At 40.9% G+C, this 18,177-nt stretch overlaps 1 protein-coding gene across 1 annotated transcript in view; it reads right to left on the bottom strand.

Annotated features, from left to right (window-relative positions):
* Positions 1-18,177, bottom strand: part of SH3RF3 (SH3 domain containing ring finger 3) — a 383,052-nt gene that overhangs the window by 73,535 nt on the left and 291,340 nt on the right. Inside the window, exons 6-8 of the mRNA XM_029937043.1 lie at positions 16,619-16,789; positions 14,311-14,558; positions 6,898-7,110 (exon numbers count right to left, since the gene is read on the bottom strand). Coding sequence (XP_029792903.1) covers positions 6,898-7,110; positions 14,311-14,558; positions 16,619-16,789 — 632 coding nt within the window. The remainder of the gene's footprint in view (positions 1-6,897; positions 7,111-14,310; positions 14,559-16,618; positions 16,790-18,177) is intronic.

The following is an 18,177-nucleotide window of genomic DNA, read 5'->3' on the forward strand; positions in this document are numbered from 1 at the left end:
ATTTGGGCGCTCCCGAATTTGGTACATAGATATTTATAATTGTTAGCTCTTCCTGATGGAGAGACCCTGTAATTATTATATAATGCCTTCTTCATCTTTTGTTACTGCGTTTACTTTAAAGTCTAGTTTGTCCGATATAAGTATGGCTACTCTGGTTTTCTTTTGACTTCCAGTCACGTGATAGATATTTCTCCATCCCCTTCCTTTAAATCTCAAGGTGTCTTCAGGTCTAAAATATGTTTCTTGTAGACCGAAAATAGAAGGATTTGTTTTTTAAAATGCATTCTTCTACTCTGTGTTGTTTGATTGGAGCATTTAGTCCATTTACATTCAGTGTTATTATTGAAAAATATGTGTTTAGGTTTATTGTGTTCTCTGTAGGGTTCATGCTTGAAGTTGTGTCTCTGGTACTGTTCCTTGCAACACTTCCCTCATAAAGTCTCCCACCACCCTCCCCCCTGCCTTAGGATTTCTTGTAGGGATGGTTTAGTGGTGAATTCTTTCAATTTTTTTGGGGGGGAAAAATCTTTATCTCTCCTTCTACTTTGAATGACAGGCCTGCTGAAAAAAGGATTCTTGGCTGCATATTTTTTTCTGTTCATCACATTGAAGATTTCCTGCCATTCCTTACTGGCCTGCCAAGTTTCAGAAGATAGGTCTTTATCTCCTCTGATAGGTTTCATTTTGTATGTGAGGGCCCTTTTGTCCACAGCTGCTGTCAGAATTGTCTCTTTGTCCCTATATTTTGCCAGTTTCACTATGATATGTCATGGAGAAGATCGATTCAAGTTATGTCTGATGGGATTTCTCTGTGCCTCTTGGATTTCAATGTCTATTTCCCTCCCCAGATTTGGGAAGTTCTCATTTATAATTTGTTCAAGTACCCCTTTAGCACCTTTCTCTCTCTTTTCTTATTATTGAATTCCTATGATATGGATATTGTTCCATTTGATTGCATCACTGAGTTCTTGAATTCTCCTTTAGTGCTCCTGGATAAATTTATCTTTTTCTCAGCTTCCTCTTTTTCTATAATTGTATCTTCTAATTCACGTATTCTCTCTGCCTCTTCAATCTGTGCTGTGGCTGCTTCCATTTCATTATTCACCTTGTTTATAGCATTTTTAAAGTCATCACAACTATTTTATGGCCCCTAATCTTTGTAGCAATAGCTTCTCTGATGTCTTTCATGCCTTTTTCAAGCCCAGCGATTAATTTTATGACTATTGTTCTAAATTCTTGCTCAGTTATGTTGCTCATATATGTTTTGACCAGTTCTGTAGTGTGATTTCTTCCTGGAATCTCTTTAGAGGAGAGTTCTTCCATTTCATCAGTTTGGCTAGCTTTCTGTCTCTTGTCAGTTTTAAAAGCTTGCATTGTACTTTGCACCTGCAAGTACTGCTATATTAAAGGAGGCTCATAGACTGCTCAGGGCCTGTTCTTTCAGGAAGTGTTCTTTTAATCGTGTCCCTTGGTCTTTATTGTTGAGAATTTGGTTGTTTTATTTCCCTACTCATAGTGGTATTTGGGACTCTCCACCCTGTGTAGTTTGACTTGTTTCTTGAGGTAGCCATGTAAAGGAAAACAGACAGACAAACAGGGAACACAAGCACGCAAAAGCACAGACAAATCAAACAAAGAAGGAAGCAAACAAACAAAAGAAAAACCCAGAACAAAAACAACAAAAGACAAAGGACAGTCTAAAACCATAAAACCAGAAATCCCAGTTACAAATAAAGAGCAGGGTGGAGGCAGTGCTGATGGCCAAACATATAGAAAGAGGGAAATGACAGGGGTGGGAAGAAAGAGAAATTGAACATTGACCAGGCAGAGAGACTAAAAGGCTTAATTCAGATAGAAAAAAAGGAGAATATGGCAGGAGGTGAATATGAAAATAAATCCACAAAGATAATGTTACCCAGAGAAAGCATATAGTCTGATTATTTCAGAGAGAGAGAGAGAAAGGTAATATGGAGATAGAACGTGCATTAAAAGAATGGATTATATCTGCCTGTTTAAGCAAACTATAACCAGAATACCCGGTCCAGAGGAGGGGAGAGATAAGGATGAGATAAGTGCGAATATATCTGAATAGCAAGAATTGATCTAGAGTTCATCATGGCAATGCATCAGTGCTGATCTTGGGGAGGGGCTGTTTCCGTATCCAGGCTCTGGTAACAAAGCAGCTTCACAGCGCAGATGGGCGTGGTTTGGTATAGGCGGGTCTTGCCTCCACTGTGGTTCCTTTGGGTCTCACCTTGGTGGTTGTGGGGAGAAAAATGCTGATCCTCCAGTCCCTTTTTGAACCAGGTGTTGCAAATCACTCTTTTGGGTCTGATCTCACACTGCCATGGGTGCAGCCAAGGTGGGCCGTGTTCTATGTTCTGTACCCAGACTCGTATCCAGATCTCAATCTATACCCATTAATGATACCACCTGAAATGTAATCCCACAAGCCAGGGCATTTTCTGGCAGGGGTCAAATAGGGGACTGGTTCCTCCTAGTGCTGATTGAGACTGTAATCCCTTGCATACCATCTATCCCGGAGGAATTTCTGGGACCAGGGCACCCAGCCCAAAGAAACCTCCTCAGTTAGAGATAGGATCTCTCTCCAAAAGCCCTGGAGTTAAAGATGGGATGAAAAGATTCCTTTCAGTCCAGGACCACATTTTTTTCTCTTCTCCAGGGACCATTCTAAGATTCCTCAGCTGCTCTTTCTCTTCCTTTTGTCTCTCCACAGAGGGGCTCCCTCCCCTCCGTGCCTCCCCGTCCTGGACTGTTTTTATCTTCCTCAGTTTGCAATCATGCACCTATGAGGCTGTCTTCTTAGTGGATTCTGTCTCTTTTTCTCATAAACTCTTGCAGTTCAGAGTGCTTTGGCTTCAGCACTTCTTTGAGAGATGCAGGCAGGAAGTACAGAACTTCCTATTTCTCTGCCATCTTGCCCAACTATCTCCTGTTTTTCTTTATATCCAGTGTTCTTGAATAGTGTCTGCTTTGGTTGTTTCTTACTTTTTAACTCATTTCTTTGCATGTTCTGTATTTGCTCTCATGGCAGTTTTCACCTCTGCTCTGTGCTCTGGATAAACTCCTTTGTATGCCTTCCAGTGTCACTGATTCCATCTTCAATTGTGTCTACACTTGTTCTTTCTTTTTACTCACTTCTTTGTGTGATTTGTATTTGCTGTCATATAAGTTTTCATTTCTGTGTTCTAATGTCACTAATTTCCGTCTTTGACTGTTTATGTCACCTAAGGATTTTGTTCCTTTTCTAAAATTTCAAGTCGGTTCTTTTTCATATTCATCAGTTTGTGATTCAGAGCTTAGCCATCTAATTTTTCTCTTTCATACACCCTGTTTTTTCTTTCTTTTTTGGGGGTGTGTGGTTAGATGTCAGTCTTTCTTTTTCCTTTTGGAGGATCATAAATATACTGATTTCAAAGACTTTTTCAGACTTCTTTCTTATTTCTCTCCCATTTCTTCAGTTTATTGGCTATCTTTTATGTGACAGTGTTCCACTTGTGCTTTGAGACTTTAGTGTGCACGCTTGTCTTGAGCATGACTGTCTAATTGCTATTGTTTCCTCAGTCTGTTCTTCTGCATGGTATTCTCAGACCTTTCTCTCAGAATCAGGTGTAACAGGATGGTTTGAACCTTGGTCCTGCAGGTGGTGCATATCTGATTCTCAGGCAAGAGCCATGCCCGGGTGGCACTCTCTATTCTCTCCCATATCCCAGAGAGCAGCTCAGTATTAACCATTCTCAAAGAAGAGACTGTAGCTGTTTGAACCACTGCACCTAGTTCTGCTCCCTTGATACTCACTCACCAGGGACTTCCTGTCTATTTTCTCCTGCAGGAGTTGAAAGTCAGCCAACACTGCCTGCTTTTCATTCCAGTAAGCCAATGATTCAAGCCCATTTACTATTGTGTGTTCCATTTTGATTATATCCATAAAATTCACTTTTTAAAAATTTAAAACCCATCCCGTGTTTAAAACAGGGAGAATAGGGGATTTCCACATGAAGTCACTCTCCCATACTATCCAGGAGTCCTTCATTCACTTCTCAGTCTACTAAAGTAGTCATTCCATCAAATATTATCTGAACAAGATCAATTATGACTCCACCTGGCGGCAAACTTAGTGGACACTTTTCTGTTTTCAGAAAAAAGTATCCATTGATCTAGTTGCTTACCTTTATACCAGTATTACACTAACTTGGTTACTATAGCTTTATAATGTCTTGAAATCAGTGTGGCCTTCCATCTTTGTTGTTCTCTTCAAGGTTGTTTTGGTTATTCTAGGTGCTTTGCAAACCTATATGAATTTGAGAAACAGATTGCCAATTTCTACAAAAAAGTTGAGTGGGGTCATGCTTAGTATTTCATTGAGTCTATAGGTCAAATTTTTGGAGAATAATTACTTTGACAAATTAAGTCTTATCACTCATAAATATATTTCTCTAATTATTTTAGTCTTATTCAATTTCTTTCAGCAATATTTGGTAGGTTTCAGCAGATAGGTCTTCCTCTTCTTTTATCAGATGTATCCCTAACTAATTTATATTTTTCATGCTATTAAAATTGCTGTTATTTTTTAAAAACATCTATTTGCAATTATTTACTGCTAGTATGTAAAAATTGATCTTTGTATATGAATCTTGTTTTCTGGAAACTTGCTGAACTCATTTATTAGCTCTAAAGAACGTTTTTTGTGCGATGTGGATTCCCCAGGGTTTTCTATACACAAGATCATGTTACCAGCAAATAGATATAGTTTTACTCCTTTATTTCCAATCTAGATGATTTTTATATTTTTTCTTGACTAACTGTTCTGACTAAAACATACAGTACAATATTGAATAGAAATGACAAGAGTGGATATACTTGTTTAATCTTGATCTCAGAGGGAAAGCTCTTAGTCTCTCACCATTAAGTCTGAGGTTAGCTATGGTTTTCATGGATGCCCTTTATCAAATTAAGAAGCTCAGTTCTATTTTCTCATTTTCTGACACTTTTAAAATCAGGAATGTGCCTTGGATTATGTAAAAAAAATTCCCACATCTATTGAACAAACCATATTATTTTTATTCTTTAGTTTAAACTATATTGATATTGTTAAATGCTAATCAAAATGAATTCCTGGGAGAAACACTACTTGGTCATGATATACTATCCTTTTGATTTATTACTCTATTTGATTGCTAAAATTTTGTTTAGTGTTTTTACATCTATGTTTATAAGTGATATTGTTCTGTAGTTTTATTTTCTTTTACTGTCTTTGTCTGGTTTGGGCATGAGGGTAAAGTTGGCCTTATTGAAAAAGTTAGGAAATGTTCTCCCTTCTTTTCAATTTTCTGGAAGAGTTTTCATAGAATTGTATTTTTTTCCCTTAACCATTAGACATAATTTAACAATGAAGCCACTTAGGTTGGAGATTTCTTTGTGGAAAGTTTTTAACTAATTCAATTTCTTTAATAAATACAGGCCCATCCAGTTATTTATTTTTTTAGGTTTATTAATTTGTGTTTTTAAGGAAATTTACCCATTTCGTCTAATTTGTTGACTTATCGGCATAATTTTTTATAACCCCTTACTATTCTGTAAAATCTGAAGTGATGTTGCTTCAGTTATTCTCGGTATTGATAATCTGTGTATCCTCTCTTTATTCTTTATCCCTCTGGCTAGATGTTTACCAGTTTTATTACTGATCTCTTCAATGAACCAAATTTTGCTTTCATTGATTTTTCTCTATTGTTTTTCCATTTTCCACTTCATTTATTTCTGCACTGATTACTTCTGCTTCTTCTATGGTTTCTTTGCTCTTTTTATTCTAGTTTCTTAAAGTAAAACTGAGGAGATTGACTTGAGACCTTTTTTCCCCCTAACATAAGGTGTTTAGTTCTTAAAAATTTTCTCTTAAGTACTGTGTTAGTGGCATCCTACAAATTTTGATATGCTGTGTTTTCATTTTTATTCAGTTCAAAATGTTTTCCAATATCACTTCTGATTTCTTCTTTCATCTGTGGGTTACTTTTAAGTGTGCCATTTAGTTTCAAATATTTGGGGAAATTTTTGTGTATTAATTTCTAATTCATCTGTGTTTTGGTCAGGGAATGTAATTTATGAGACTTTAATTCCTTTAAATTTAAAGATTTAAGTAATATGGCCCAGAATGTGGTCTATCGTGGTAAATGTTCTGTGCTTACTTAAAAAGAATGTGTTTCGCTCTTGTTAGTGTATTACTCCATAAATGTCAATTAAGTAAAACTGGTTATAGTTTGCTATAGTATTCTAGATTTTTACCAATATTCTGTCTACTTGTTCAGTCAATTATCAAGGGAGTATTGCAATCACTGACTGTAATTGTGGATTTTCTATTTCTCCTTGCATCTTTATCGGTAATTGCTTATATATCCTGAAGTTCTGTTATTTGGACATAAATACTTAGTTCTCTTTATGAACTGACCCCTTTATCATTATGAAATTGCCTTTTATTTTAGTAATATTATTCTGTATTATAAATTTTACCTTGATATTAATATAAACATCTCAGATTTATTTCTTGTAGTATTAGCATGGTACATAGGTTCTCATTATCCATAGATTCTGTATGTGCAAATTCAGCAACCAGCTAAAATTAATTTGTAACCCCAGGGACACCTTGGTAGCTCAGTCGGTTAAGCATTTGATTTCAGCTCAGGTCATGGTCTCGCGGTTTGTGAGTTCCAGCCCCCCATTGGGATCTGTGCTGACAGCTCAACAACTTGAGCCTCCTTCAGACTCTGTGTCCCCCCATCTCTCTGCCCTTTCCATGCTCATGCTCTGTCTCTGTCTCTCAATAATAATGTTAAACATTAAAAAAATAAAAAATAAATTTGATTTGTAACACCAAATCAGTACCTGTGGTGCTTTTGTAGTCATTTGCAGACATGCACATACTAACAAAAATTTTGGGCCACTGACACATTTTCCCAGCTGAAGTGCTCTGATGACAAGTGCTCAAGTGACAAGATGATGCTCTGTCCAGGGACAGAGATGGGAGGGCGCACGGCAGTGTAGTGCAAGAAGCTCCAGCTCTGGGACTAACTGGACATGCTGAATCCTGCTTGTCACCTGTCAGTGAGATAGTTTGAGGAAGTTCACCTCTGAACCTGATTTTCTCTCTTGTAAAATAAATAGAATCTACCGGAATGACCTTTTTAAAAATATTTAAGATTATAATCTCTGTGAGACACATGTACATGTATGTACTTCACTTTGGAGCAATGGTCTGGTATTCACTAATAAAGTGTCCATGGAAACTTTATAAAGTATAGCTACTGTGAATAATGATAATCAACTGTATATCTTGGTCCTTTCTCTTTCTACCTTTTTACTTACTCGTGTTTATGTATTTAAGTATTAAACTATGTTTCCTGTTCACAGCCTATGTTTTTAAAAATTAATATTTGACAATCTCTACATTCTATTCAAAGTTTAGACCATTTACATTTATTTTATATGATCAGACTTAAACCTATACTTTGCTACATGTTTGGCATTTTACCTATGCATCTTTGTTTCCTTTCCTCTCTGTGCCTTTTTTAAATTAATTGGAGGTTTTTGTGGTTCCATTTACCTCCTTTGTTAGCTTGTTTGTTGTAACTCTGTTTTGATATTTAGTGCTTACTTACATCTTTAATTTATTATAGTCTCTCTACAAGTGATTCCATAACTCTTCACACATAGTATAAGAACATACTTATAACAGTATAATAGTATATAATGGTTTAATATAATAGTATATTCCTCCATTCTGAACCTTTGTACATTTACCATTATACGTTTTACTTTTACATATGTTTTAAATCCTTAACTGCATTACTTTTATTTTTGTCTAAATGTCTGTTATAATTTAAAGATATTTAATATGAAAAGCATATATTTATATACACAGTTTCTATTTCTTGTGTTCTTCACTCCCTTTTATAGATCCACATTTCCATCTGATACCATTTCCCTTCTTCCTAAAGAATTTTGTTTAACATTTGTCATAGTGTGGATCTATTGGTAATGAAATCTTTTAGCTTTACTATGTCTGAATAATTATTTTCCTTTAATTTTGAAAAAAACTTCCCTGGGTATAGAATGCTAACTTGACAGATTTATTTCTTTCAGTACTTCTTTCAGTTACTCTACTATTTTCTCACTTAAGTGTTCCCAAAAAGAAGTATATGGTCATCCTTATTCTTTCCTACTTTATGTAACATAGCTTTTTTTCCCTTGTTGCTTTTTAAGATTTTATCACGAATCTTGGACAATATGATTATCATTTGCCATGGTGTAGTTCTCCCCGTGTTTTTTGTGTTCGGGGCCCACCAGCTATCTTTGATCTGTGAGTTTGTGGTTTAAATCGAATTTAGAATAATTTTATCTTTATTCAAATAATTTTTCTGTCTCACCCTTTTCTCTTCTACTTTGGAGACTCCAATTATACATATATTAAGCCACTTGAAGTTGTCACTGCTCACTGATGCTCATTTTGAAAATTTCTCTTTTACATTTGTATTTCATTTTTCATGTTTTCTATTGCTATATCTTCAAGTTCACTAATATTTTCTTCAGCCATGTCTAATCTGTCATTAATTTTATCCACTATATTCTTGATCTCACTGTAGTTTTTATTTGTAGAAGTTTGACTTGAGTCTTTAAAATATCTTCCATGTGTTTAACTTAATTTTCTGAGCACATTATAATCTATAAACACATAATAATAAAAGCAATTATAATATCTGTTTTTATCCTTGTCTGCTAATTCTAATATCTGGGTCAGTTCTGATTGATTTATCTTGTCATTGTGGGTCATACTTTCATTTGTGTGCCTAAGAATTTTTTATTGGTATCAGAAACTGCTATTTTTATGTTGTTGAGAGCTGGATATTTTTGCAGTCTTAAAAATACTCTTGAGCTTAGTTCTGCAACACTGTTAAATTAATTGGAAACAGTTTGATTTTTTTGAGTTTGCTTTTAAGACTAGTTGGGTGGGACTAGAGGAGTGCTTAGTCTAGGGACTGAGGCCAGGTCCTTCTGCATAGACCACTCGATGCCCCATAAACTCTTTTTCCATCTGGCTTGTGGAGCAGGCACTATTTCCAGTACACTGTGAATGCTGGGCACTAATAGCACTGATTCTGTCTCTCATAGTTTCCCTGGCTTTGTACAGTTTCTTCACATGCATATGCTGATTATGTCTCAGTATTCTACTCAGGAGGACACCTAGCATCCTTTGAAGTTTTCTTTCTATACAGCCCTCTCTCCTCTCTAGGTTTTGTCCTTCAAACTCCAACCACCTTGGTCATCCAGACTCCCACTCCACATCCTCACTTCAGGAAGCCTGCTGGGCTCCATGTTGTTACCCTCCCTGTGCCACAGCCTGGAACTTCTCTCCAGGTGAGCTGGAGCTCACCTCCTCATTTTCTATTCTCATGGATCACTGTCCTTGGTTTTCCAATGTCTGACATCTTGTAAACTGTTGTTCTTATAAATTGTTTCTAATAGAAGGGTAAATCCTGTCCTCATTACTTTAGGTTGGTCATAAGCAGAAGTCTAGCTTTATCCTTTCTACACAAAACTCTGATTCTATTATTTAAAATCCTCTAATGTGCCTCAATGGCCTTAGCATAAAAACTGAAATTCCCTGACATGGTCTAAAGGAATCTCCATGATCTTCCTCTGCTTACCTTTCAGCTGTGCCACAGGCACTCATTCTCTTCTTTCTTTGTCCTTCCACATGTGTCCACCTCACCTCACCCGCTGCTGCATGCTAAGCTGTACCCGACTTTAAGATCTAAAATTAAATTTTGCCTCTTCAGAGAAAATGTCATAACATCCTACCCTTCTCCTTCCATGCCTTTTGTTTTAGTCACATCAAAACAAATAAAGTTACCCAAAATAGAAACTCTGGTATTTCTCATTGCCATGTCTGTGTCCTTGCTAGAATTCTATTGTGCTTTGTCTGCTCAGAGAGTTCTTGTTTGTACTTTAAGAATCAAGGCAGGATCACCACTTCTTGAAAATTTTCCATTCTATCATTTTCCTCCCCAGTCTGAATTACATATCTCCCCTCCATGCTTTTTTAATACCTCCACTACAGTGTTTTTCAAACTCTACGGCAAGAATTTGTTTCCTTGCCCTTCTATCTAATGGGGTAGAAAAATAGAGTCTACAGGCTCTTCTCTGTACTCCCAGAGCCTAGCAGAGTGCCTTGCATGTATCTACCACTCTTTCAATATATATATATATATATATATATTTGCTAATGAATAAATGGCTTTATAAGGCTCTTGCCCCTGCTAAACACTGATATGAGGTTGTGCAGACACTGGCACGTTACAGGGAGAGCTCTGCCCTTGGAAAAAGGAGTTACATTAATCAAGCAGAACAAATCATATTGGATGCTATGGCCAATGTAATTAAGCCTTTGTCAAACTGCCTGACTTTGGCTTAAGATGAGAACATTGATGAAATGTCTCTCAACTGCCTGGGTTGGGGTCTGCTGAAATGGGCAATGACTGCAGTGAACAATCCATTACTTGTACTGTCAACAGTGTGCTTTTTCTCTCTAAATGCAGAATGAAGTGGAAAATGCTATGGGAACTCAGTGGCATTTAATTTACTGATATGATGTGGTAGGAGCCATTCTTTAACCTGACTATAACAGCAATAGTGTGGGGATAAGTATGAGGTTGGAATGCATTTAGGAAACCGTTCTAAACATCCTGTGCCTCACTCTTCCCGTATGTAAAATTAGTCTGATGGAAGAGAATGCTTGTCACACCATGGTGGTTACTATGGTGATCAATGACTGAGATGCAATGTTGTACTGCCTCTAGCCATGCCAATTTCTTTCAATTCTGCTTGTTATTCCATAGAGGGAGAAATGACCGGCAGGTCTCATTTTCTTCTTTGAACTGGGAAAGTTGCTAGCAAGGCAATGGCTTAGAAAGGCCATCATACTGTGGCGCCTAGGTGACTCAGCTGGTTAGGTGTGTGATTCTTGATTTTGGCTCAGGTTATGATCTTGCAATCGTGAGTTTGAGCCCCATGTAGGGCTCTGTGTTGACATCACGGAGCCTGCTTGGGGTTCTCTCTCCCTTGCTCTCTGCCCCTTTCCCACTCCCACACACTCTCAAATAAATAAATAAATAAATAAACTTAAAAAAAAAGAAAGACCATCATACTGGCATTTTATACAGATAAACCTGGGCTGAGGAACAAGGCTGCCCAACCTCTCTACACTGTGGTGCATATAGAAACATGTGCACCCTGCAGTGAGTGGATGATATGTTTATAGCCAGAAAGGACCTGGTCTGGGACTTTAGCTTCCTCAGGTCCTGTCTGGATGTTCCAAGGGTCAAGGAGGTCAGAATCTTGGTATGCTTCTGACCTGTCATGGCACACCAGTCAAGAAGCTCTGCTGTGGGCTCATTCAACCACTTGGCTACCACAGTGACTGTATCTCTAGCTAAAGCCTACCAATAAACACCATCAGATGAACTTAAGCCATGCTACAAGCATAGTTGCTTGTGAGGTAATTGTTGGGGGCGAGAGAGCTAATACCAGATAATACTGCTCAGGCTCTTTTAGTATAAAGACACCTAGCTCCTCCCCAGAGGGCAGAGTTGCAAAAACAGAACTTATTCTTGGCCAATTTAAGCAAAAAGACATCTATGAAAGACTCTTAGGCACTTACAGAGTCTCTGGGATGGCAGTCAGTCTTGGAGGCTCAGTAGCCAAGGCAGTGCCAACCCTACCCATGGGGTTTCCTTGGTGCAGATTTCATTGCTGCTGGAAATAAACACTATTCAGAATGAGGCTGGACACTGGAGATCAGATGTCCACCTTGTCCTCAACTGATGACTGGGCACCAGACACCATAGGTCTACCTTGCACCCACTGATGACTAGCACTGGACACCAGAAGTCCACTTAGCACCCAGTGATTACTAGGCAGTAGACACCAGATATCCACCTTGCTGCCCCTGAAAAGCTGGCTGTTTTCACTACTACTTTCTCTCTAAAAAGGAGTCCACACAGCTCCTCATGTTTGTGGCTTCTGAATGGAAGTCACATGCAAACATGTCTATTCCCAGCATCTAGGTCGCATGTCTGCCTTTTATCTACAAGGTGAGCCAGACCAGCAGGGCCAGCCTTCTGCCATGGTGAGGTGGGATTCATACATGAGATGAGAGCCCCATGTAATGATGCTGATCCAAATCAGCCTGTGGGTCACCATGTGCCAGCATCCACCACACTTTGCAAAACTACATGTCATTGTCTTCCACCATAAACCAGTGCCTTCTGGTTTCTTCTAAGCCAAAGCATTCCATTATCATTCTCCCCGTCACTTGTTCAGAAACTTGGTAGCTGGACTTGGTTCCTTGTTCTGCCTGAGAGCATCAGCCCATTTCCAACTCATAACCATTCTGCCTCCTAAATATCTTGTCACCAGTCTCAATTCTGCAGCCCCCTGTGACTTTGCACCTGTGGATGGCAACACCTTTCTAGTGGCTCCCAGCCTCAGGCTGCCCCATACCAGCTCTTCCCTACTGTGCCTGGTGATATTTGGTCAAGTGCTGTCCCTCTTGTGTAAAAGCCCTTGGTGGGTCCCCACTGCCTTCATGAGACAATCCAATCCCTTGGATGCTTTGGTAATAATTTATATTTACTTTTTGAACCCTCATACATTGAATACTACAGTAATGTTCTTATTCTCTAACAGAAGAATAAAAATAGCTTTAGGTACTAAATACATACTAGATATACCATGCTAAACAGTCCTCAATGTCCCTGGAGGTAGGTGCCATTTTACAGAGAAAGAAACTGAGGCAAGCAACCATAATGGCAGCCTGGCATTCAAACACAGATCTCAGCCTCAGGCCTTCAATCAGACCTGTGTACTATCTTCACTGAACTGCTTGTAGATGGTTGCACAAAAATGTGTTCTCTGCCACTTCTGTTCACTTGACTATTCCTTTCCTCCTGCTTCAAATGGTGCCCCTCTTTGTTTCCCTATCCAAGTGTTACTTTGCTGCCTCTCTGAGGATCCTTTCCCAGTCCCCCACCTCATCATCACCAAGTGCCCATATTGGACCCTCCTCTGTCAGCACCCAAATCCTTCCTAGCAGCACTGCTTCTCTGACAGTCCATCAGAGCTGAGAGCAGGGACAGGGTCCTGCTCTGTCGGTGGGCATGCTGAATGAAGCAGACTAGCCTCTAAACCACACAGGAATGTGCAGGCTAACTGCCCCAAAGAGTAAATGAGTGGGTGGGTGGACAGGCACCTCCCACACTCTTGTCCTATCAGCCTTGACTGGAAGAAGAAAATAGGGCCCCTGTTGTGCTATGTATTACCTCGACTTTTCACACTTGAGAAGATGCCTCTTGGAACACTTTTAATGGGCCATCTCCTGGCTGGCTAGATTCTAAAAAATAGTGTATTTTGTTGCTCCAAAGAATTTACTTTTTTTTTTTGTCCTTTAAGCCTCACTCTGAGAGGAAGACAGATGGTTTCTAAGAGAAGTCTGGAGTGGAGCAGGAATTCTCCATCATTTAAGTGAAAGTCAGAGTTACACTCTCTCATCCTGGGTTCATTTCTTCACTATTCAGTGACACAGTTGCTGACTCCATGGCTTGGAAAGGTGACTGGAGTGGGCTCCCCGGGATATCATGAGCCACGCTTCAGCATTTCCTAATGTGTCAGTGCTAAGCGTCCAAGCTAGATGTGTTTTCCTTCTTTCTGCCTAAAAGAGTCACCTCATAATTTCTCTTCATCTCACACCACACTGGGAGCAACCAGATTTTCCTTAGACGATGTCAGCCTGGCTACTGGCATGAAGGTGAAGGGTCAGTGACCATCACTGCATCTAGCTTCAAAGCATTTTGGAAAAGGAGCACTCTGGCTCTGCGTGGGTAGAAGCTGCCTAGCTGGGAAGCCCCTGATCAGGTACTTGGCATGCAGAAGGCCTGTGCAGCTGCCCCAGCCACTTCATAGGGGGTGTCCAAAGTTTGCCAGTGTTAACCTTAGTAGTTCACACACTGCTCCTGCTACAATGAAATGTATAAATATTTGTTAATTCCCTAATTTTTTTTTTTTTTTTTTTTTTGCCAGGACAGGGTAATATAAGTCAACACACTTCCTGGAGATTAGCAGAAGTTTAGGATTATGATAAGCATATATGACTTGTCCCATCTTGGACTGCTTGAAACCTAGGTCGTAATGTTTCTCATAAGAACCCCTTGTCAAATTTTTCCGTAGAGTGAGCCTGGCACGTACCTGTGGGGACAGTGCCTCGGGCTTGGCTGGTGGCTGGCTGGGCTGTGTGCCGCAGACAACTGCCCACTGCAGGGGCGGCTGCCTGGTGCTGGGCCTGGGGTGTGGTGAGGGGAAGGGCTGGCCTAGAGGCAGTGGTTGGACTGCTCAGGCTTCCACCACCTGGGTGGATGGTTGTGGCCATCCCTTTGGCCAGCGGAGACCCTCCAACGACATTATTCCGGGATGGCCCAGCTCCTCCTACTGGAGCCCTGAGGAAATAAAATAGAATCCAGTGAGGTGAGGTCACAGAGGAGACCACACAATACAGGCCATCAATAAAGGTCCACTCAGACCTCCTGTCTGTGAGGGGTGAAGCCACACAGCTCAGGGCACAAAACTAAAACAGTGCTGAGATAATCCGGCAGGTGAGCAACACCCAGAGCCCAAGCTTGGTAGTGGAGCACCCTTTGTAAAACCTTCATGGGGCTTCACTTTCAATATAAATAGTTAAGAAACAGCAAAAGAACCCTAAGAATCAGAGATGATCCAAATCAATAAGATATTTTGTATCAGAACTACTGTCTTAATTGATTCTAGTAAACAGCTATGTCTGTCTTCAAACACATCCAGAAAAAGTGGCTGAGCTGGCCAGAGCCGAGGCTGGGACAAATCTGGCATGTGGTAGGAGGCAGTGGCAAGGACCCATCTCCCTCTGGACATGACTGCCGTCTTGTTTCTGTTGGCTTCTGGGAAAGTGCACAGACAAACCACCTCCTCTGAGAGATGTCAGGAAACTTGCAGTTTCATACCAGAAATAGATGCCCTTTCACCTCAGAGTTTCCAGATGAAATGAATTTGCAGTGTTTAAGAAATACAAGAGAAACACAGCAACTGAAAATGGGCTTTAGCCCTTTGACCTCCAAGTATTTGCACCAAACTCAGTCTCTGGCAGTGAGGGTAAAAGATATGGCAGAATCTGGGGGCTCGGAAGCTGCTGTGGGTTCAGTTTCAGGGATCAAATGTCTTCCATTTGCCCAAGACCTGGGTAACCTCCCCTTCTGTCCTCTCAGAGTCTCACTGTGAGAGTGAGAACAGGCACTTTCAGGCCTGTCACCAGGTCGGGGCCCCCCACTCCCGATGGCTCGGTTCCGCTGGGCCATGAACTCAGTCAGAGATGGGCTGTGCACCAGTAAGTCAGGGCTTCTGCAGAAGCAGTGTGGGAAGAAAGGCCTCCTGGAAGAGGGCACAGATGTCCAGGGACCGCAGGCTGCACCTTCCTTTCTCAGCCCCAATAGATGTCATGAAATGAGTCTCTAGCAAGGAACTCTGTCAGCAGGCCAGTCAAAGCCATGAATTTTTTTAAAAATTCACATCAGCTACCTGTTGAACTCACTTTTGCCCGTGGAGAAAAACCTGTAAAAACTGAATCAAGTGGACTCACACATTATGGGCCTTTCCAGGATGGGCTGTCGGGTGATGTGACAATCAAGCCCATGTTGTGACTGGCACTGGTCCTCTGGGTGCCCTGAAAGTGTGAGTCAGTCTAGCGATCAGTGCAAGTTCTAGGAATTATTTGATTGTTTTCATGTCAGTCTTGTCCCAGAGAGAGCAGAATCCCAGGGCTGTGCCCAGACAGGGTTTCCATAAGGGAGACTGGCAAATAAAATCAACAGTGGACCCCTTATCTTAATGGAAAACTCTCAGACAACTCCAGATGATCTCTTGAGCAAAATTTTTAATTCCATTATCTGTTTTCTAAAACTGATATAACAGGAAATTTGTAATGACAGGAAAGCACAAGAAGAAAAATTTGAACTATTCCTAATGCCATTACTCAATAACTGTTAGGTTTTGAGAATATGTTTTTCCTTTGTGTATACACATAGGTGTGTGTTTTATGTACACCAGGTTTATGTGTATGACACACACACACCAGCTGTACAGACACTGGATGCATGGACAGAGGCACATGTGTGCACACACACACAAGATCTCACTCATTTGGGGACCTTCCAATCTCACTTAGTGCTGTGGCCCTGAATCCAGCTCAATCTGCTGCCATCTTCTCCACAGCCAGTGTCTCCTGAGGGAATGACAAGCAAAACCTAATTTGGAAGGCGAGAAGCTGGCCTTGTAGAAACCGTGCTCAAGGGAAGCTCTGAGCTCATGGGGCAAAATCCCACGGGCAGGGGCACTCTTGCTGACTTCTGGATTGTGTGTTTTTGTCTTGCCCAGACCACAGCGTGACTATCTGGTTGCAACCAGCTGCAGGGGAATGTGGGTAGTGTGCTCCCCGCTCTCCCAGGCAGCGACACCTGCCTCACCTCACCTGGAGACTGGAGTCACATAGTTTCCTGGGAACACCCCAGACAGCCCAGTCCTCAGGGATGTCCCCTTGAACCAGCCATCCTGACATTTCTCTAGGACACGATACATTTCGCCCTTTCGCAGCTCCAGCTCATCGTTCTTCTGTGGCTTGTAAGCATAGAGTGCCAGGTACCTATGGGCAGAAGAGTAGGGCCAAGGATAAATAATGGCTGAAGGGGTGCATCACCTGGGTAACATGTAGGCTCAACTTTGGATGAACCCAAACTAAAAAAAGGAGTTGCTGGGGCGCCTGGGTGGCTCAGTCGGTTAAGCCTCCGACTTCGGCTCAGGTCAGATCTCACATTCGTGGGTTCGAGCCCCGCATCAGGCTCTGTGCTGACAGCTAGCTCAGAGCCTGGAGCCTGCTTCCGGTTCTGTGTCTCCTCCTCTCTCTGCCCCTCCCCTTCTCATGCTCTGTCTCTCTCTGTATCAAAAATAAAGAAAACATTTAAAAAAAAAAAAAGGAGTTGCTGATGCCTGTGGGGGCTTGTGCACACCATGCCTGACCTATTCTTCATGATAAACCATGGTGCAGGGAAGGGAAAGTACCCAGCACTGCTATCATACACCTAGAGAACCAGGTCCCAAGAGGTACACGCAGGGTGGAGACAGAGCCCTGCCTCTTATGCCTAGAACACAGGTTACCCCACAGTCCTGCAATGGCTGACCCGGGCAGGCAGGTATGTGGCATCACCTTCCAGTCCGATAGCTCAGTGAGCCTCTGTGACTCATCCAAGGCTGCAGATGTGCCAGAGAATGGGCCAGAGCCAGATCACAGGTCTTTAGGCACCACTTTTTTCTTCTATTCTGCACACCATTTCTAAAGGCTCATGTTCTGAGCAAGAGAAAACTAAGAATGAAGTAGGCAAGTCTTGGGTTGGGTTTCCTCATTTCATCTAACTGGGTCCTGGCTTACCTGCCTGGTCCATTCAATCAGTCTGAGCTGGAAGATACCTCAAAGGCCTCTTTAAAGAAAAGGCAGTCTAGTTAGAGAATACTTGGTTGCATTCTTCTTTGCAATATTTGTGCCATGGCTAATTATTTAAATTCTACTTTTCTTTTGAGCCTATCTGAAGACAAATGAAGAGTAAACTCAATGGTGTAAATCCTGGCCTAGGGTTTAGAAGTTGTGCCTGTAACAGCCCATGACCCTAATGACCCATATCACTAGGTGTTTGATACCTCAATCTCCAACCCCACAGGGCACTTGCAAGGACTGGATATTTGTAAAATGCTTTGCTACTGTGAACGTTTGGGTAAGCTGGTTTTAAACTGATAGAACAATATCAGGCGACTGTATTGTTCACAAGAGTCAGGAGGAAAGCTGATGAGGCTTCAGCTCAATGAGAGTCAAAGATCACCTGATGAGTGGATCAAAAAGATGTGGTATATATACACAATGGAGTACTGCATGGCAATGAGAAAGAATGAAATATGGCCATTTGTAGGAAAGTGGATGGACCTTGAGGGTGTCATGCTAAGTGGAATAAGTCAGGCAGAGAAGGACAGATACCATATGTT

Source organism: Suricata suricatta, chromosome 4 (genome assembly GCF_006229205.1).
Source record: "Suricata suricatta isolate VVHF042 chromosome 4, meerkat_22Aug2017_6uvM2_HiC, whole genome shotgun sequence".
Taxonomy (NCBI): Eukaryota; Metazoa; Chordata; class Mammalia; order Carnivora; family Herpestidae; genus Suricata; species Suricata suricatta.